Source organism: Abramis brama (genome assembly GCF_963993115.1).
Source record: "Abramis brama genome assembly, chromosome: 21".
Classification (NCBI taxonomy): Eukaryota; Metazoa; Chordata; class Actinopteri; order Cypriniformes; family Leuciscidae; genus Abramis; species Abramis brama.
In genome coordinates, this window is record NC_139983.1 from 4,619,087 (window position 1) to 4,641,088 (window position 22,002).

The 22,002-nt window shown below is 39.7% G+C and overlaps 1 protein-coding gene across 2 annotated transcripts in view; it reads right to left on the reverse strand.

The window, feature by feature from the left end:
- Positions 1–14,437: 14,437 nt before the first annotated feature.
- Positions 14,438–22,002, reverse strand: part of paplna (papilin a, proteoglycan-like sulfated glycoprotein) — a 55,584-nt gene continuing 48,019 nt past the window's right edge. For both annotated transcript variants that reach the window (XM_084096964.1, XM_084096965.1), the window contains exons 21-27: positions 19,870–19,997; positions 19,472–19,544; positions 18,695–18,835; positions 17,915–18,042; positions 16,561–16,669; positions 16,297–16,472; positions 14,438–15,484 (exon numbers count right to left, since the gene is read on the reverse strand). In XM_084096964.1, coding sequence (XP_083953090.1) covers positions 15,312–15,484; positions 16,297–16,472; positions 16,561–16,669; positions 17,915–18,042; positions 18,695–18,835; positions 19,472–19,544; positions 19,870–19,997 — 928 coding nt within the window. In that variant the 3' untranslated portion in view covers positions 14,438–15,311. The remainder of the gene's footprint in view (positions 15,485–16,296; positions 16,473–16,560; positions 16,670–17,914; positions 18,043–18,694; positions 18,836–19,471; positions 19,545–19,869; positions 19,998–22,002) is intronic.

The window sequence follows — 22,002 nt, forward strand, 5'->3', positions numbered from 1 at the left end:
CATCTGACTGGAACTTGGAATTCTTGAGTACGCTTTCACTTTTCTTCCCTGGACCAAAAGGATCCACTCCGGGAGAAAACACCAGAGGGTGAGCATTCATTTCTGTTAAAGAGAATTTATGCACTGTTTGATTGATTATCAGCCTAGCCAAAGAGGCAGCTAGCAACAGGGTTATTGTTGTGTAGCAATTCACGGTTGAAGAGTACCTAAAAAGGTAGGCTTATACTACAAAGGGGAAATTTGTTATATTTATAATTCTTATTATCTTTATAATAAAATACGAATTTGTAGAGACTGTTCACCTAACTCTTAGAAGTACGACTAAGGAATAGGCGCCTTAGTTACCGCGGGATTGTTTATATGTCCTTATTGGATGTAAAATAATTTGGAACGGTATTAATCGTAAGACATTCTTCTACAGCATACGGATCAACACCATTTATGACTGAAATTTTCGCATTGTACCTCTCTCTGTCTTGTGTTAATAGAGTGTCTTTATAATCTCTGTCACTTTGTCTCTTCATGATTTTCGTAACATTATAAATAGGAAGAAATCTTCGAAATTTGCTTGTAAAACCTTGTAAACACAGCAGCTTATGATGGCGTCTCCGGGGAGGTCACGTGACATTAATTGGCCTGTGGGAACTATGTATAGTCGACAGAATGTTCAAAAGGGACCATCAAAATAAAGTGTTACCGTTACTTTATTTGTTTCAACTTTCTAGTTTCAATGACAAATCAGCCATTGAAAATAGAAATAGAAACTAAGCCATTACTTCTTTATTAAAAGCCTATTCTGACCTCTGCGAGAGTGTTCAGATGGAGTGGACGGACGTCCATCATCTGGGTTCTGCTTCGCCCTCGTCCAAACCTCCTGACCAGCCGTCTGAGAGAAAGCAGCTCTCCTGGATCTGGAGTGGTCTGAGGATGGAATATTTCACACATAACATAATTAATAATAATCAATAATCAATGTCTGTGGTCAATTACACATTTTTACTTCAGTTACTCAAATTCAAGTTTATTTCACATGCAAGGTATCAAATAAATGTGATCAAATGGGTTCTTCACATTAATGTAGTCAGTCATTGTACAACATCATACCATAAACCATAAATGAAAAAATTAAAGCACTCACCTCCTCTTTCACCCATCATTTGAGCCATCGACATCCTCCTGCAAACGGCAATAAAAACAATACAAAATACAACACAAAATGCAATACAATAAAATACAAATCTCCTCAGAAATACTGCCCTAAAAAAATATTATTATTTTTTAAAATAAACTCCTTTTAAAATAAGAAAAGAACAATCAAATAAAAGTATTCTCGGAAATGATATGACGCTTTCAAAAATATAACTCTATAAAAAGGATATATCCTCCGATGTCCTTCTAGAATAAAAGTCTCCTCTCAGAAATCCAGAAAACAGCTTCAAAGTCTCAAGATTTGCACAGAAAATTCTCTGCAAAAAGTCTGTCAATTCGCCTCGCCTCTCAATCAACAGACAGCGATCGGTTCAAGTGTAAATATATATATGCAGATTGCAGAAATTCAAAACACGCGTCGCTATAGCAACGACAATTCAAATCACTCATTTGCGCGCACAGATGGCGATTGGTTCAATAACCTTCATAACGCGTCGCTATAACAACTAAAATTCGAATCACATGTATACGCATGCACGCGCACATCGCATATGAGATTCTTTGTTTCAGACCAGTTTTATTATTAAAATCCGTGGAAAATGCGCATGAAAGACACAAGGGAGAATAATAATAATATCGGACTTCATCTTAAACTCTAGATTAATTAAATTTGCCCGTTTCCGCATATAACCATCAAGGCCAATCAGCTTTCAGTATCACTAATGCGTCATCAAACCGGTTAGTAGTAGTGGTGAAGAAATCCAAATTATTGTTGAATTCTCTATTAAAATTGTTCACAATTGCTAGTACCCAGTTAACTATAAACTTGCTAAATTTGCTCTGCAAGTGAACGTCGTCTTGTGGTGCCATGATCTCAAAGAGGCACAAACTCACTTCACGGACCTTCACCTGGACTGATCCTGCTGGAGGAATGATCCACACACACACACACACAGTCTATTTTATTGTATTGCATTTTGTGTTGTATTTTGTATTGTTTTTATTGCCGTTTGCAGGAGGATGTCGATGGCTCAAATGATGGGTGAAAGAGGAGGTGAGTGCTTTCATATTTTCATTTATGGTTTATGGTATGATGTTGTACAATGACTGACTATACATTAATGTGAAGAACCCATTTGATCACATTTATTTGATACCTTGCATGTGAAATAAACTGTTGAATTTGAGTAACTGAAGTAAAAATTTGTAATTGACCACAGACATTGATTATTGATTATTATTAATTATGTGATGTGTGAAATATTCCATCCTCAGACCACTCCAGATCCAGGAGAGCTGCTTTCTCTCAGACGGCTGGTCAGGAGGTTTGGACGAGGGCGAAGCAGAACCCAGATGATGGACGTCCGTCCACTCCATCTGAACACTCTCGCAGAGGTCAGAATAGGCTTTTAATAAAGAAGTAATGGCTTAGTTTCTATTTCTATTTTCAATGGCTGATTTGTCATTGAATGTATGTTTTGTCATATCAAATGAGATGTTTGCTCATTATGTATTTACACTAGTTGAGGAGTTCAGAGAGAGATGGCCTGCCACCTGCACCTTTTCTAAAGGATGAGGTAAACCATTTAATAGCAACTGTCAATATTAATAATTATTCTAATTATTATTTTTAAATATTTAGAACATTTTAGTAATACTTATAGTAGTAAAACTTTGTGGTGATTCCAATTGACTTTTTTTTTAACAGTCTTCGTGTATCTGTAATGTCGACCTCCTGTGGAAGTTCAACATATCCCTTGAAAAGTACACAATACCTCTCTTAAAACTCTACAGGAAGAATGAATGCATTTAGAGAAGAAATTAGGACTCTTTTGGACAAGCTGGATGAACAGGTACTCTTTTAAGATCCTTTGATATATTCAAAACACTGCAGTATTAACAGCTTTCTGAATAAAACCATGAATGCAAGTTTACATATTGTTTCTATATTACATTTGTTGTAAATTTAATGTTATTGTGTTGCAAGATTAATCACATGGAAAATATCACTTTAAGAAAACCCATTACTCTTCGGTCATTTCTGACCGAAAAAATTTCTGTTTTGAATTTCTAAAAATCACAGCAAAATCACCAACCATAGAAAATGAATGGGAAATGTCAGCGAATTTTTGTGTGTACAATCTACAAATCGACCACAATGCTAAAAAAAAAGTACACAGCAGTAAAGGGGTGACACTCTAAGGCTATGTTTACACGGAAACGATCTGAAGAGAAAACGCAAAAGTGGCGTTGCGTTATCACTTTTTATTCTGCGTTTAGATGAGCGTTATGGGGGGGAAATCTGCGTGCATATGGTGATGCAAAAGTGTGTGAAATTCGATGTAGTATGCACTCCAGGCGGCTAGGTGGCAATGTGAAGCACTGCCACACAACAACACCAAGTCCGCGCGCCTGCGTACAACCTTCACTGTCTAGCAGACTTTTGCGTTTTTACCCTTTAGACGGGAACGCGACGGTGGAGCGTTTTTAAAGGGTTAGTTCACCCAAAAATGAAAATTCTGTCAGTAATTACTCACCCTCATGTTGTTCCAACCGCGTAAGACCTTCGTTCATCTTCGGAACATAAATTAAGATATTTTTGATGAAATCTGAGAGCTGGATCACTTCTCCATAGGCTGCTAGGTGACCCAAACTTGCTGGCCCAAAAAGTTATTAAAGAGATCGTTAATATAGTCCAAGTGACTACAGTGGCTCAATCTTAAGTATATCAAGCGACGAGAATACTTTTTGTGCGCAAAAACAAACAAAAATAACGACTTTATTCCACTATTCATTTCCTTCTCTCTGGGCCTCGAGCTGGTTCACGTAGTGTTTTTGCGCAGCGCGTCTGTGTTATACGTCATCACGCATCACACACATGACCAGCGTCGGCCAATAGTGAGCCTACGTGGTGATGTGTAACACAGACGCGCTGCGCAAAAACACTACGTGAACCAGCTCGAGGCCCAGAGAGAAGGAAATGAATAGTGGAATAAAGTCGTTATTTTTGTTTGTTTTTGCGCACAAAAAGTATTCTCGTCGCTTGATATACTTAAGATTGAGCCACTGTAGTCACTTGGACTATATTAACGATCTCTTTAATAACTTTTCTGGGCCAGCAAGTTTCGGCCACCTAGAAGCCTATGGAGAAGTGATCCAGCTCTCAGATTTCATCAAAAATATCTTAATTTGTGTTCCGAAGATGAACGAAGGTCTTACGCGGTTGGAACAACATGAGGGTGAGTAATTACTGACAGAATTTTCATTTTTGGGTGAACTAACCCTTTAAGATTTCCACTCTGGAGGGTGGTTTCACTTTTTTGCGTTTTTAAGCCCCAAAAACGGCATCGCCGTCTAAACGAAGGGCACATCTGATAAAATATTTCTCGTGTAAACGGGGCCTAAAACATCAAGAGTGTGATATTGACACATCCACTCACACACAGACGCACACATAAACACACACTCCTATATGAACCACTGTATTTGTAATACAGAGCAATGTTGTGAGAATATGTGAAATCTATTCAATAATTCAGTCATAATGCAGGAAAAGCTCACAGCAGTGCCAAGGGGTGACACTAAAACTTCAAAACTAAAATTCACACACACACACACACACACACACAAACTGTGCACTTGGAAGCTCAGGCATTGTTCTGAGCATTTTTTTTTTTTTTTTTTTGCTGGAGCTGTTTCAAGAGCAGAAGAAGTTTAAAAAAAATATTGTCACATGGTGATATGTTCCTGAAGGCCCTGCGTCATTTGATTCACTTGATTGTTACACTGTACATAAATGAGTCTCTCTACCCATTTTTCCCAAATCTCTCGGACAAGTGCCAGCTTGTCATTTTGCTTTCTTGCAGCTCTTGTTCTCGTCATCAAATCTCACAACCCTTGACAGTCGGTGGAATATTTTTTCAGATTCACACACACACACACACACACACACACACACACACACACAAATGAACTGTAACAGCAAATTTTGAGAATGTGAAATAAAATGAATAAATCAAAAATTACATATCCAGAGTACAAAAGACACACACTTTCTCTCTCTCTCTCTCTCTCTCTCTCTCTCTCTCTCTCTCTCTCTAGATCAAAGGTTGCTGGCCAGATCAAAGGCTGAGATTCTGCACTAGCAACCTTCAGTCCAATCCCAGTGTTTGTAAACAAAAACAAAAACCTGATTGGGTATGTGTGGGTTCAGATGTTGCTACTTCGAGCCCTGTCATTTCAGTCAGTGAAAAAATGGCACGAAGGTACACTGCTGAGGAGACTCTGGAATACCTGATTAGGTCAAGTGACGAAGAGGAAAATGTTTCCTCAGACGAGGCAGTGGATGATACCTCTGAAGAAGAGGATTGTATAGAGTTTGAGCCAGATTTGGAGTCAGAGGAGGAACATTTGGATGAGGAAGAGCCTGTTACTTTCACATCGAGGAATGGAGAAATACTGTGGAATTCATCTCCTCCTCCACAAACACGAGGAAGAGCACGGGCAGAGGAGGTCCTCAGGCAAACCCCTGGACCAACCAGGTATGCGTGTGCACGACTGGAGGACATTAGGTCAGCATTTGAATTATGTTTTACAAATTCCATTCAAAAGATTCTGCTGGAGATGATAAATTTAGAGGGACGAAGAGTGTATGGAAATGAGTGGAATGATATTGTGCGGGAAGAAATGCAAGCATTTTTGGGCCTTCTCATTCTTGCTGGCGTTTGCAAATTCAACAATGAGGCAACAAGGAGCTTGTGGGATAGTGAGATGGGATGGGCAATTTTTCGGGCCACCATGCCATTGAAAATGTTTCACAAACTGTCAAGACTAGAGTTGTCAGATTTGTTGACAAAACAACACGACATGTGAGAAGACAAAATGACAAGCTGGCACCTATACGAGACATCTGGGGAAAATGGGTGGAGAGACTGCCTCTGATGTCAATGTAACCGTGGATGAGTGCCTGATTCCATTCAGGGGGCGGTGCCCTTTCAGGCAATATATACCAAACAAGCCTGCAAAATATGGCATCAAGCTCTGGGCTGCCTGTGATGCCAAAATGAGCTACTGTTGGAATTTGCAGGTATATACAGGCAAACCGGCAGGAGCACAGCCTGAACGAAACCAGGGAAAGAGAGTAGTCCTTGAAATGACTCATGGCCTGCAAGGACATATTGTCACTTGTGACAATTTCTTTACCTCGCATGCTCTTGGCACAGAGCTGCTTCAGAAAAAAAAATAATGCTGGGAACAGTGCGCGAAAACAAGGCGGAACTTCCAGTGGCGTTGACAAATTCGAGAGGCAGGGCTCGAAATTCATCATTGTTCGCTTTCACTGAGACACATGCCATCGTCTCATACTGTCAAAAAGAACAAAAATGTCCTTCTCATGAGCACAGTCCACAAAGATTCCAAAATCAGCGAGCGAGAGGACAGAAAGCCGGAGATGATTTTGGATTACAATAAATCCAAAAGTGGAGTGGACTCTCTTGACAAGGTATTTGCCAATTTGTATTTATTATTATTATTGTTATTTGATTGATTATTATGATTGTAATTGTTAAAGGGATACTCCACTTTTTTTGGAAATAGGCTCATTTTACAGCTCCCCCAGAGTTAAACAGTTGAGTTTTACCATTTTCGAATCCATTCAGCCGATCTCTGGGTCTGGCGGTACCACTTTTAGCATAGCTTAGCATAGATCATTGAATCGGACAGGACCATTAGCATCTCTCTCAAAAAAATGACCAAAGAGTTTCGATATTTTTCCTATTTAAAACTTGACTCTTCTGTAGTTACATCGTGTACTAAGACCGACGGAAAATGAAAAGTTGCGATTTTCTAGTCTGATATGGCTAGGAACTATACTCTCATTCCTGCGTAATAATCAAGAAACTTTGCTGCCGTACCATGAGTCCAGCAGGCGTAATGATATGACGCAGCGCCTGAAAATAGTCCCCAGCTCAGTAACTTCCAACGTGACCGGGACTAAGTTTGTCTAACCTATTAGACCTATTTTCAGGCGCTGCATCATATCATTACGCCTCCTGGACTCATGGTACGGCAGCAAAGTTTCTTGATTATTATGCAGGGATGCTAATGGTCCTGTCCGATTCAATGATCTATGCTAAGCTATGTTAAAAGTGGTACCGCCAGACCCGGAGTTCGGCTGAATGGATTCGAAAACGGTAAAACTCAACTGTTTAACTCTGGGGGAGTTGTAAAATGAGCCTATTTCCAAAAAAAGTGGAGTATCCCTTTAACTTCTATTCTAAGCTAAATAGCACATAACGTGAATTGAACTGTCACTTGATGACAGCAGATATACTAAATTTATGTGTGTGCAATATTACAGAATGTTGCAACATATTCATGTAGGAGAAAGACGGCTCGCTGGCCGATGGCACTCTTTTTCAACATGCTGGATGTGTCTGGCTACAATGCATTCCTTCTTTGGAAGGAGATCAATCCCACGTGGAAACAGAGTTCCGAAAATACCAAGCGGAGGTTTTTTCTGGAGGAGCTAGGGAGAGCACTGGTGTCCCCATATGCAAAATCAAGGCAGTATGGCCCACACACACAAAGCTCTCTGCTTCTCTTCCGAAAGCTAAAGGAAGAGGATGAAGCAGCAGGCCCCTCCACGGCAGGCCCCTCCACTGCTCGTCCCATCACTGCTCGCCCCTCCACTGCTCGTCCCCTCCACTGCTCGTCCCCTCCACTGCTCGTCCCATCACTGCTCGCCCCTCCACTGCTCGTCCCCTCCACTGCTCGTCCCCTCCACTGCTCGTCCCATCACTGCTCGCCCCTCCACGGCAGGCCCCTCCACTGCTCGTCCCATCACTGCTCGCCCCTCCACGGCAGGCCCCTCCACTGCTCGTCCCATCACTGCTCGCCCCTCCACGGCCGACCCCACCACTGCCAAGAGGAAAATATGCCTAAACTGCGTCCCGAGGGATGTCAAAACAACTTGTGTTTGCAAGAAATGCAAAAATCCAATTTGCAAAAGACACAAATCTGTTCAAATCTGTGACCTCTGCTTCAATACATAGGGTAGTTATCTTGAATTAGTATTTAGTATAGTTATTATAGAAGTTATTATATATAGCATATAATTATAGTATATAATTATAAATAGTATATATAGCATAGTATAAATATAAATATTGTATAGTTAGTATAGTAGTTTTTCTTATTTCATTCACTGTAGCTTGTTCATTATTGCTGTTTCCTTTTTTACTGTTCACTGTTTGGTTACGGTTCAGTGACTTACACAAATAGACATGTTCATTAAATATTATTTTACGTAAAGTGTTATAATTGAATGAATTGCATTTATTTATTCATTTTTGTACAAATTCTGAATCAAAAAATGGGTATAAAATTTGCTTCCTAGCATTCTCTTTCTAACACAATGTTTAGGTTTGACTGTAATCATAATGCAAAAACTAACACTTTAAATCACTATTTAAAAAAAAAAAAAAAAGAATCTAAAACTTGATAAGAAATAGTCTTTGAGATTGTTTAAATGTATATTCAAATCCACCTAAAAAAATAAAATAAGTAAATGTGTCCATAAACAGCTGGGGAATTCACATGCCTCTCCATAGAGAGCTGTACATTCCATCTAGTGGTTACACCAGGGTACTACGTTTTCACTCCATGCTCTCACCAGATGGCGCTAATGTGCCTTAAAACATTTTTTTTAAGGCCTAGTCTCTATTTTAACCTAAAATACTGCATTATTTTTTTTATCTATCTATCTATCTATATATATATATATACATTTTCAATGGCAAAAATGGACCATAAATATTGCATAAATATTAATAAGTAACATCAAATTCTTTCAAAATACAAAATTAAAAAGAAAAAATATTATTGAACAAAAATAAATTGCATTGGTTTTCTCTGGGATGGAGAAAGTTTCATTTTTAGGTGTACGGTCGATAACAAGTGTGACTCCGAAACAAAGAGCACCTGAGGATTAACCCTGAAATTATGTGTATAATATGGGGTGGGGGTGACTTGCCACCGACCATCGGGGTAGTGGTTGTTGGTTGGACATCCCCAGTTCCTCCATATTAAGCACATCCAGGCTAGAGAACATTTAACTGGCAACTCTATGAGAGAAAGGCTTGTCCCAAAAACTGTGCATGTTGGGATGGCTAGAATCAGCTGCTTGGTTGGGGTAGTGTGTGACGGCAGACTCGTCCCATCATATAAATCCCTCTCTGTGCCCTGGCCTTTCTGTTGTGATGGCCAGTCGATAGAGAGTTTAGCAGCTGCTTTCCTACACATTTCAATAAGGTCCAAGTCTCCCTGTATGGGGGAGGGAGACTCACCTGTCGCACTGTTAGGCCTGGGGTTTCCTCTGACAGTCCTGTCTTTGTTCAATGTGTCTTTGTTTGTGTTGTGCTTGAGCACATGGCTCTGTCTTTGTGTTGGCCATGTGCTCTTCTTTTCTTGCCTCTTTGTTTCCAATTACCACGTCCTCTTGTTTAGTCTTTGAGTCCTCATTAGTCTGAATGTGCTCACCTGTTCTTTGTCTAAGTGTGCTCACCTGTTCCACATGTCCTCAGCTCGCTTTATAATGTGTTCTCTTTCCCTCTTGTTTTCTCAGTTAGTTGTGTGTGTGTGTCTACTTGTGCCACCGTGTTCTGTCTGCTACCTTGTGCATCCCTTTTCATTGTTCAAGTTGAAGATAGTGCCTGGAGACCTTGTCTTGTGTCTGTTGTGTCTCCTGTTTGTTCCAGCCCTGAAAGCTGAGATTCTGTAGTTGCTTCTTCTCTCTACCAGTCAGCAAGACCGGTGCAGTGACTGATCGAACCCCGCGAGTCTATCTCTGGTGCTGTATGATCCTGTCTGGCTCTCGCTGCATCCATTGGCCTTGTGCTGCACATCAACCACACCAGTCACACCATGCCTGTCATTGCGCTTCGCTCCCTGCCGACTGTTATCACCTCCTCACCCTCCATCTCTCGTCTTGTCAATAAAACCCATTAAAGGGATAGTTCACCCAAAAATGAAAATTAGCCCATGATTTACTCACCCTGAAGTCATCCTAGGAGTATATGACTTTCTTCTTTCAGATGAATACAATCTGAGTTATATTAAAAAAATTCCTGTCTCTTCCAAGCTAAATAATGGCAGTGAATGGCTGGATGACTTTGGCAGTCAATTAAAGTGCATCTATTCATGATTAAAGTGCTCGACACGGCTCTCAGGGGGTTAATAAAGGCCTTCTGAAGTGAAGCGATGCGTTTGTGTAAGAAAAATATCCATATTTAAAACTTTATCGACTGAATAATTAGCTTCTAAAATAACATCGACTTAAAAAGTGCTAAAAAGTTCACTTGACAAACCGGTGTTTTTAAGTTCGTCTCTGAACACGGACGGCCGTACGCATCGGCTTACGCCAAAAGAGTAACACTTGAACTTGACGCACAACGTAATGACGAATGTGGTTTGAACCAAGCGTGCCGCACAAGCCCTGAAAGTGAAGCCAAAACGTCTCGATCGCCCCCCGGTGACTGGTCCTAGTATAGGTCATAAGCCCCGCCTCCCCGTGTTATTCAACGGGACGGGAGACCAACTGAACAATTAAATTACACTTCAAATATCTTTTTTCCAAAGGTGGTTTCTTTCATTTGCTGTCGTTTTTATCACACTGAAGTAAATTCAAGTGTCTGTTTCAAAAATTGGTTTTTAGTTAGTTATGCGATGCTATAAAAATGGTGGTGTAACATCATGATTGACAGCTGTGATTGACAGGTTCTCTGAGCGAAGTAGTCACTGAAGCACCAACGGACATTTTTTTCGGGATCTTCGGAGGACTGAGGAGATTGTATTTACTTTATTTTAACAAGCCTCTTGTCGTACTGCAATCAATTTAAAAAAAAAAGTGCACTCTGTGAGAGTGAGGGCGGAGCGTTGATTTCGCCAGATAAGACCCTATTCCTCAGCTGGGATCGTGCAGAGCCCTTTGAAACGACATTGATTTGAATTTCAACATTCTGGTTGCCATTGAAATCCATTGTTTAGAGAAAAATCCTGAAATGTTTTCCTCAAAAAACTTAATTTCTTGGATGGCATTGGGGTGAGTTAATTTTCATTTTGAGGTGAACTAATCCTTTAAAGCCACTGAATTCCCCCTTGAAAGGAATCATCATCTCATCCACATAGTTGTGCTCTTATTTCTCTCTGAATGACTCACTTTTCTCTCCTCATCACTCTAATCACTGGTGTCCGATTCCATTTCAACATCCCTCTCTTCATTTTGGACAGCAGCAATAACATCATACACGCTGTAGGAACCTCTTACTGAGTGTCATTCTGAAACGAAAATAATAGTTGTAAGAGTTAGAGTATGTTCAAGTATAAATAATTTAAATGTAAATGAATCCTATTTGTGCGATACATTCCACTGAAGTCACACAATTCTAAAAGGAATATACAAACCCCCAGACCTCTTACATCCCCTCATTCCAGAACAACAACACCTGCCCCTGAACAATGGACCATACACCCCCTATATGTCTGAACACTCACACCTGTCCTTGAATAACCATCCTCCAAAGCAATCCACAAACACTGTCTGCCTTGCAACAAGCAGATATTTGGGCAAACAAACAAAGCCCAGATTTAAAAAAAACAATAAAAAAAACAGTTAAATATATTTTACTGCTAACATACAGGAACAATTTCTAACACTGGTACTGAAAGGACTTAAAACACTGCAACCAGAAATAATTTATTCATTTAGAATGATTCAAATCTGATCTAAACTGAAAATTATAACAAATGACACATTTAGAAATTGCGAATCATCAAATACATTATATTTCTGTAAGTATTTCTCTTGTAAGAACTGATTTTCCTGTTAAAACAAAATGCACAATGGACAGAAGATAGCAAAGAGAGAGCACAGGACACTGTCCTGCCCAAACTGTCCTTCTTCCTTATCTCTGCATCCCCCTCTCCCTCCTCTTCTCCCTCCTCAAGTCACTGAAAAGTCATATATATCACATATGGTATATCTTGTGAATATGTTGTTTTTCCTTTTGATGTTTGGTGTCATTTTAAAGGGCGCAGGGCGATTGGTAAAATGGTCTTAATTTCATTGCAGTCATTGGTTTAATGAAAAAGATTGAGAACTTAGGGAAATCCTGTTCTCCTCTCTGGCTGATATCTGTTTACGATATCTCCTGAAACCAGGTGCTACCCCCGTGGGGTACATGGATTGGCCCAACCAACTCTAAACAACATTTGTTTAACCCCCTTCTGTTCTGATCTGGTATTTAAGGTGAGGGAACAGAGCAACCTTTGGGAATCTTTTACCAAGATCATCCCCCACACAGTAATGCATGTCAGTATTTTCCTGTTGGAAAACCCTGACACATTACTGTGTGTCTCTGTCAGGAAAACATTACTTACTTTTATAGTCGTCTTTGAGTAAATGATGTCATATATTTTTTGAATTGGCTTTTAATAATTTACTTCTGTAATTGGCATGAAACATTTTTACCTGACAAATAAATGTTAACCTTGATTTATTCTGCATTCTTCTGAAATCATTATTTCCAGTAGATTAATGTGTAGTCTGGTGTTTCCGCAAACTTTGTCCAGAATAGATCAAACTGAAGGCACTATGAATGGACCATGGGGCACATCTTAGGAAGACCTTCTGATTTCTGACTATCTCCTGACTTAGCATGTTGTACGCTGCAAATATTATAATAAATTACACCTATGGGTCTGTAGTGCGCGACTGCATCGGGTAAAATACTTGCACTGCACCCTCTGACTATTTCAGGACTGGCTAGTTTGTGATCGTGAGCCGCAGTCGCGACGTGACGTCTCAAAGCGACACTAGGTCCGTAATGAACGAATAATTGAAAGTATGGGATAATCAGAATAATCAAAGATCTAAATTAATTCATAATCAATATTTATGATTATTTTCTAATCAGAAATACGATCTAAATTTGATTATCATTTGAAATTGGAGTCAGATTACGCATAGAGCTAAAGTAATACTAAAACTAAGTTCCAATAAATTAAGTGAACTTCACTGGAGCGCTGAAAAGACATACACGCATTAAACCTTCGCCAGGCCGTTGGATTCCGTCGTTGGGCCAATGGATGGTCCTTACACTCCTATATGTGAACATTTGAGAAGTGCAATGTCTCCATGTAATGTGCAAGATGCACATGCTATTTTCACTACCATTCTCTCCCAACGCTGTAAAATTACAACAAAGACATAACAAGCTAAAAATCTAATTTGATGCATGCATTCCACAATAACAAATGATTTACATAAACTAGACATTCTAACAATCAGAAAAAAATATATATATTTCTGGGGTTTTACTTACTTCAATGTTGAGATATCCAGTGTGTAAATGTGGTCTTTAAAAATAAATAAAAAATTAACAAAAAAATTGCAGATGTGTTTTTGGAAGAGCTAAAAGTGATGTTGTAATTTTACAACCACGGGTTTTACAGGGTCTTGGCAGACTCATTTTTTTTCAGTGCGAGTATTGTACTGTATCTACATATAATCATGCCCACAAACATTTTGTATTTACAATGTCTAAATGTTTATTTCTTCAATCAACAGAGTTATCATGGGTATTAAATAGCAAAATTATCAAAACAAACAAGTAAATGAGCTATCAACGGATGTAATGAGAACAGCTGCACAGGAAACCCAACCAATCCCAGCTTTCTGTCGAGACATCCTTCATGTTTTTAGGCCTACAGGTTTATGTGTCATGATCACTTTGGCATTAATATTTAAGCAGAAATTTAAACTCACATTTTCCTTACAAAAATCTATTCATCTTTACTTACAAAAATCAAACTAGAGATGCATCGAAATAATTTTTTACCGAAACACAGAAACTGAAATTAAAGTTTTAAAACCAAAATTCAAATTTGTCTATTAGTCAATTAATTAATCAATCAAATTTATTGAACAATTAACACTCACATATAAACTGAGTTGTATATAAACATTTAAATTGCAGTTTGTCATGGCAGTTTTATATAAACTTTTTTATTGATATAATTAATGTTTATAGCCTACTCCAATTCATTGTTAAAATATAAACATTTAAATGGTGGCTGTAATGAAAATATATCAGGATATATACATAAAAATATACAGAATATAAAATATAAAGAAGAATATTTAATATAGTGAATATATTTATTAAAATGGTCCTCTAGAATTATTTTTAATTCTTTATTAATTAATTAATTGATTTATTCTTTATTTTTTACAAAGTGACTATCGATTTTATGGTCATTGAATGGCTTTTCTGAGGTAAATGTGACATTCCGTGACATAATGTTTACAAGCTGTTTTGTTGTCTTGATTAAAGTTGGACTGTATCTTTCAACACTCCTTTATTCATATTTATTTGGTGCTGTAACTAATAGTAAAGAGGAAGAGATGATCGGTTCACGTGCCGCTTGAACTGAGGCGCTACAGCATTACATTTAAAAGCACCAAAACCACATTTATTGTTTGAATTTCATGATAAATTTGACAGAATTTGAAAGATCAGACTTTGTTTCATATCACAAGTAACATAGCACAGAGCTTACTGTGATTATTGGATGGGAGACGGGCAACAAATAATGTTTGGTGAAATTTTGTTCAAGGATCAACAGAAAACAGCACAGTGTTCTCACAGCTGACATGTTTAAAACTAATTTTCATCTAAATATTTTCGGTTGCCTAAATTTCGGTGCATCTCTACAATCTACACATTTAAAGTACATGAAAGGGTTTCTTATTAAAGTATGTTATCAGTTTTCTTCCAACTGCTAGTATATTTTAATCCACTACATAAAACCAGAGACTGATATCTCTGTGTTTACAGTGTTAATAATCCTGAACATTCATTTATTCTTGAAAAAAAAAAGTTACACAATAAAATGGACACAGAGATACTGTATATTACAAAGATAAATAAACTCTGATCTGAATGAGGCTGGAATACTGAATGCATCAGTTTGACTTAGTGAAGTTCAGTCTGACACTAGCTGCAGATCTGAGGTCAGTGTTGATCTGAGCCGGTGATGCTGATGTTAAATCATGAGGTGAGTTTGAATCGACCAATGAGGCTGCTGGATTCATTGCACATGACCTATCTGATTTGCCTAGGTCTGTCTTTGTCCCTGGCGTATGTGGCACAGCTGGAGCAGCAGAAACTGGAGTAATACTGGCTGGAGCACAGTCGCGCGTACACTATCAGCTTACAGTTCGCCAACTCAGGCTGATCCACACAGTCCGCTGGCAAGCCCTGACTCCCGTCCAAGTCTACAGAGAGAGTGAGACACAAAATCTAACCAATTAAAATGCATTCACAAGTATAGGTGATCATAAGATGAGGATGTCCGCATAGCAACTGTTTATTATGGCTACTCTGCAACTTGCAGAGCAGCTTTTCTTTAGCCGCGTTTCCATTACCCTTTAAATTGCGAAATTGAAATTGCGAATTGAAAATAAGCCCAATGGAAACACGTCAGTAACACAAAAACTCCCATGTATCGCAAAAAAGTTTTTACGCTTACATGAGGTGGTTTTTCAGGCAATTCGAAAAAGGAATATTTCGCAAAACTGCAATGGAAACAGTTTTTGGGCATTTGCAGGTCACCTGATGTAGATGACGCGGTGTGTTTGGACAGAAGACGAGACAGAGTTCTTCATTAAACTCATAAAAGACAAAAGTATTACTGGAATACTGGATTCTAAACCTCAAAGAAATGCCACAATTTATCAAGACCTTGAAGCAGAAATGAGGGAGAAACTCCTCATATGTGCCGCTCCAAGTATAAGGGTCTTTCCTTGCCATTAAAGCTTGGATAACACGCCTACGTCTCTTTCCATTAATAATGGCTAGAGCGGCGGCTGAGATATACGTAAACCTACCAACATCCGTCGGCATAATTTTTGGAATGACTTATCGTGAGAGGAAAAAAAGACGTTTAGTCGCATAACATCGGTTAATGGAAATGCCGTTATTTCGCAGTAGTTTTTTATCGACATTTAGAAAATATCGCGCAAGTATTGCGCAAATCTGTAATGGAAACGCGGCTTTTGTCATCTCTCGTTCTCCTCACTTCACAGACCTTGTTGAGGGGATTTGGCCAGTCGTACTTCAGCCGCTGCACTGACGGAGTACGTCCCAGTGTAAGCATTGCAGGTGTACGTCCCCTCATCCATTGACTGGACATTATTTAGTATGAGCGTCCCGTCTGCCGACACGTGCACACGAAGTCCGTCGGGTCGCACTGGCACACCATTCCTGTCCAGAGAGATGAGGCACTGTCATGTTGGATGTACAATGTAGGCTTTATTCACACTTAAATACAAACCGTGTTCTCTGAACTGACCTTGACCAGCCAACCTTCACATTTTCTCCTGTTACTACACAGGGCAGTTGAGCAGTGCTGCCCTGCGGCACATTGGCGTCTGTGGGGGCTTTAGTGATCCTGAGGTCCCCTAAAGAAACAGGAAAACATTACAAGCACACTGCAGAGACCGGAAACTGAGAGTATGTTGAAGGGCTGCGTCATTGATCAAAATGCATTAGTGCGTTTATTAAATCGAAGAAGTTGCGATCTAACTGAATAAATACATGCGCTGCGTTTTTCAGAGTGAAGCGCAGCACTTCATTTACACACAAGCAGCTCATGATCCGCCAATGTTTTCAGTGTCTCGTTTCACAGTAAATGCTTTTGAGTCACAGTTTCACAGTTTGAGTCGATTTAATGTGGGAAAATTTGGGAACAAAACATGCACCAAACATTACATACTTGTAATGAGAAGCGCTTATCAACAAAAGAGAAGCTTTAAGGGCTCCTGCGGTTTTCCCTCAAAATAAAAGTTTAATGGTTTAATGTTTGAAAACAAAGACATTAAGACTTGTAATTTTACATTTGTAATGTAAAATAAAATTATTTTGATTCGTTTTCTTAAATACTAAAAGTAATGATAATAATAATAACAAAATAATAACATACATAATAACAATATTAACATTATGTAATAATAACAAAAATATGTTTTTAATGATAATAATAATTATTATTTTATAGCCAAGTTGACATAAAACCATGCAATTTTGGCCCAGCAAACAAACCACAACAAACCCCGGGCCGGGCCGGGTTCGGACAGATATTTACAAATTATGTTCGGGTTCGGGTCGGGCTCGGTCACATCAGCGCGATAAGGCATTGAACATTTTAAATTTAAACCAGCTTATTATGTTGGTAGCCAATGTGCCTGATGCTTTCACTTGATGCAAACGTTCGTTTTTGTGATTAAAATACATGTAAAATATTACCATAACATCTGTCTTCCTGTGTGCGGAAATTTGTTTATGTAGCCGTGACAACGAAACACGTGCATGCGCGCCTGCGTTAAGTGCGCTTGTTGCTCCTTGCGCGCTGATGCACTCATCCTGCTGACATTTCCGAATGCCTTCCTACAGTTGCTTAATAAAAGCGGGTTTTCCACACAAACAAACGTACATGTGTCATTAGTATGAGAAAAAAATGGGATTTTAACTGTCGGACTCAGGTCGGGCTCGGACATAAATATCTTTATGCCTGTCGGGCTCGGGTCGGGTTCGGTTACTGCTCTGTCGGACGTGGGCCGGGCTCGGACAAAAAAATTCGGCCCGATCCGCACTCTATTATGGTGCTTATTATTCAAATACACAAAAATAGAGAATATAAAACACACCAAAAACCCTAAGTTGGATTTGACGTTCTTCAGACTTCTGGGTGTCCGTGACTGTGCAGGTGTAAACCCCTGAATCATCTGACGTCAGCTGGTTAATCAATAACGTGCCATCAGAGTGTTGAGAATGCCTGTATTAGGAGACAACACTCAATGTCTCATTAGATGTCACAGAATAATAAGTCACCACAGAGAAGGAAATCCCAGAATGCACTGCAGTGATAAAAGTTGATAATGTATTTCCTTGAATACCACAAATTATCAGGGTTATTATCTTATCATATTCAACCACCCCTTTAAAACTAAGTTAACTAAAACTAAATAAAAACTAGAGTTTGAATAAAAAAATTATAAAAATGACAAAACACAACAAAATTACTAAAAATGTTACTTAAATTGAAAAGAAAACAGAAAATATAAATTCAATTAATTAATTCAATAAATTCAATTAATCAATTAACTAATTAAAGGTATTAACAAAAACTCTTAACACTATACTAATGGCACTAATTGAAATGCAAATTATTGCAGTGTTGTTTTTTGTTGTTGTTTTTTTTTTAAAAATATTTGGGTGTTCTTTGTAGTTTTTAAGCTAATTAATATAATAACAGCGGAATCTATTAGAGCCGATTATGAACAGAGTCTCTTGTGCACTTTGCTATTTGTATGACACAGAGAGCAGCTGCATAATTTTAGCATTCCAAGTCATTCACTTATAATGTTCCATAAAGAGGGTAGGATACTGCTTTAGAAGGCTTTGAACAGAAATGAAGATGAAGATACCTCAGTGAGTTGAGTGGCTGTCCAGCTCTGCTCCAGTGAATGGTGACCGCGTGCATGGCAGAGACCGGCAGCACTGTGCACTGCAGTTTGGCTGTCTGACCCGCTCGAGCCTCAACCAGTGGCGAATGGTCAATGTTGAACCTGAAAAAAAACAAACAAGGGCCATGATGAATAATGCAAGTATGATTGAGAATATGTGCTGCATAATTGCACTGAAGGGTTACAAATTTAAGAATATGTTTTAGACCTGCTGATCCTACTTCCTTACATAACATCACATAAAAAACTAAGGTGAACTATACTGTATTGGGCATTCAAGGTGAACATGAGGGCATCCATTTACTGATTAGATTTAACAGTTTCCTTTGAAGGGGTTTTGTTAGTCTTTAATCCTTTTACTAAGAGTTGAACTATGTGTGAATGTTTACCTAGTCTTAGTTCTCGTGACCATGCGTTGTTTATACAATTTGGGGGGTACCATTATCTCAGTTGGGGGTAATTGCCTCTATTGTCTTTAGATGATTAGATTCAGTAGTCATCTCTAAGGCTGTGTGTAAGTTCAGCACCTTTAAGGACAGCCCACTGAAATGCCTATAAAGAAACCATGTAAAGTTCCCTTAGTCAGATTATGTTGGAAGTACTGCAGCCACGTACGGAGTTCTCAATAAAGAATAACTTTGCTTGAACGTGATCCCAACGTCTCCTGGTCTTGCGTCGATGAAAGAAAAGTTTACAACAGCACCAACAGTGTGTAATTGAATGATTGATGTCTTGTACCTGGAAGATGAATGTGATGTGAAAGATTGTGAAGAATCCACCTCTGATATTCCTGCACCATTCTGGGATGTTCCTGTAATTGGTAGTTAAAGAAAATATTCCTTGTGTAAGAAGAAAAATATCTTTTGTGTTGTTGTATTGTGGGTGGTTGCTAGGTGGGTCTCACTGGCCCAAGTCAAAAGATATTATTATCTATTATACTATCAGACACCAGGTAAAATGTTATCCAGTAAGAAAAAAGCTAAGAAAAAGTAATAGCACTCTCACCATTAATGATTAATAGTTCAAGGGTTTGTTTAAATCATTAACCCTGCGACTAATAGTTATAGTGAAGGTTGCAAGCATCAAATGAACTATAAATGATTAGTAAGTAAATAAACAGATAGGATAGAGCTAACCTGAGACAGACAGGTAAATGTAGCGGTGATCTCTCTCACGGTCTTTTGTGGCCACACACAAAAACCATCCAGAGTCCTGCAATGTGATGGGACCCACCAACAGAGAGCCATCTGACTGCTGCTGATGCCTAAATTATCAATGCACAGTTTTAAGCAAGCTACTACAGGTTTGTGTGTAGTTGAGCTACAGTCTTCAATCCGAATGAATCCAATCTGATTGCAGATTCTGAAAGTTTTGTTTATATAAACATTGTAATCTTACTCTCATATTCGATTATATGCGCATTACATGTTCCCTTTCAAGGGAACTCACACTGCGTCTGAATTTTTGAAACTATGGGAACGCCTCTATATGATTGCGTCTTGAAGCACGTGTCCAATGGCATGAAGGAGTGTCATAGGCAGTTGATGTCATGACCAGGAATCTATAAAGCACACCCAGACCAAACAAAGTCAGCTTCTGTGCCTTAAGCTCTGAAGTGTGAAACTGTCTATCATATTTAGTATTGTCTGTCCAAAGAGCACTATATATATTAAAAATGGCGAGTAAACAGTCATTTAAATCGTGTGTTACTCCCTGACCTCACTACATGAGCATGTACATAGAGGTCTACACGGAGCAACCCGAGACCCGAGGACCCGGGATCCGACCCTGGGACCTGTATGGGTTCGGGTCTATATTTTAAATGGTCAGCTGGTCCGGGTCGGGTCCCAATCTATTACTTCAGGTCCCGGGTCTGTTTAAGATTGTGTGGAATACCCGAGTTCATTGGACTTGGAGAACAGTCAGTCAGCACTGCTTTTGTTTACCAGTTTACAACTGGTTTATTGACTTGTTAATAGCAATTTAGTGTGGAATATGTGACAATTGGGTCCAGTCGGGTCTGTGTCTTCCTGGGTCGGTTCCGTGTAGAACATTATGGGTCTCTTCGGGTTTTTGGACCCATGTAGACCTCTAATCGTCAGGTATACACATGATGTGTAGTTTGTTTGGGAATGGCGCATGCACAGCTAGCTCTTGAGGGGGCTCCCGCTTCTGCTGAGGCACAGCGCTGTTGAGATCATGGGGTTCGCAGATGGACCTCGTAGAGGGGTTAGAGACGGGCTCTGCCTTTTCTCTGCCTTCACCCGTGAGGTCCAGCATTCTTCTCTCTGGGTTTGGAAGCAGCTCTGCTGTTTCTGCCACCCAGAGTGAGGGCCCGGTGCTTCAGCTATCTTCCTTCTACCAGGTTGATGTTCTGAGCATCGAGCCAGGAGATTTAGAGGACTCGTCACCTCAATCTCCTATTTATGAGGAGTTGGTAGAGGCTGTCACTCGTGCCGTGGCCAGACTCAGCATTGTTTGGCCGGCCAAGAGACAGGACATTCGTCTGGGCCTGACATTTTTTCTCGACCTCCACACAGACGTGTCGAGATCATGGAGGAAACCATTCTCATCCCATGTCTTCGGCCCCCAGGTTTCAAACTTTTCTTATATCCTGGGGTTGAAAGAACACAGGTGGAAGCAGAAGCTTGCGAGCTATCTCTCCCCTGATACAGCATCGTCCCATAAGGCCCTGAGCCTTCCATCCAAGCAGGTCAGAATAACTTCAGATTTGGTAGGGAAGGCTTACACGGTATCCCAGTGTCTGTCCGGAAACGCAGTGGCACTGGGAGACTCACAACCTTTGAGGAGGTTCAATTCGGCTCTCGTCCACTCCATTCCAATGGGGTCCTGCCCACTATGGAGGGCCCTGAGCAGGCTCTGGTTATGGAACAAGAACACTTCACATCCTGCACCCTCACCCAGAGTTGGCCTCTGAGGGGGCCCAAATCATATTTCTTAACCAAGATTGTTGTGATCATTCTTCACTCCAGAGCTCCATACACGAGGAAACTGTATGCCCTGAAGTGGAAAGTATTAACGTCATGGTGCGGGAATCGTCAGCTGGACCTAGTTAACTGCCCGGTTGGTACAGTGATGGAGTTCCTGCAGGAACGGTTCTCTGCAGGGTTATCCCCCTCGCCTTTAAAGGTGTATGATGCTTACCACACTGCTTTGGGTGGTGTGTCTTTGGGGAGAGACCAATTGGTATCTCGTTTCATCTGTGGTATTTTGAGGCTGAAGCCTACAACTTACAAGAGGCTGCCGGC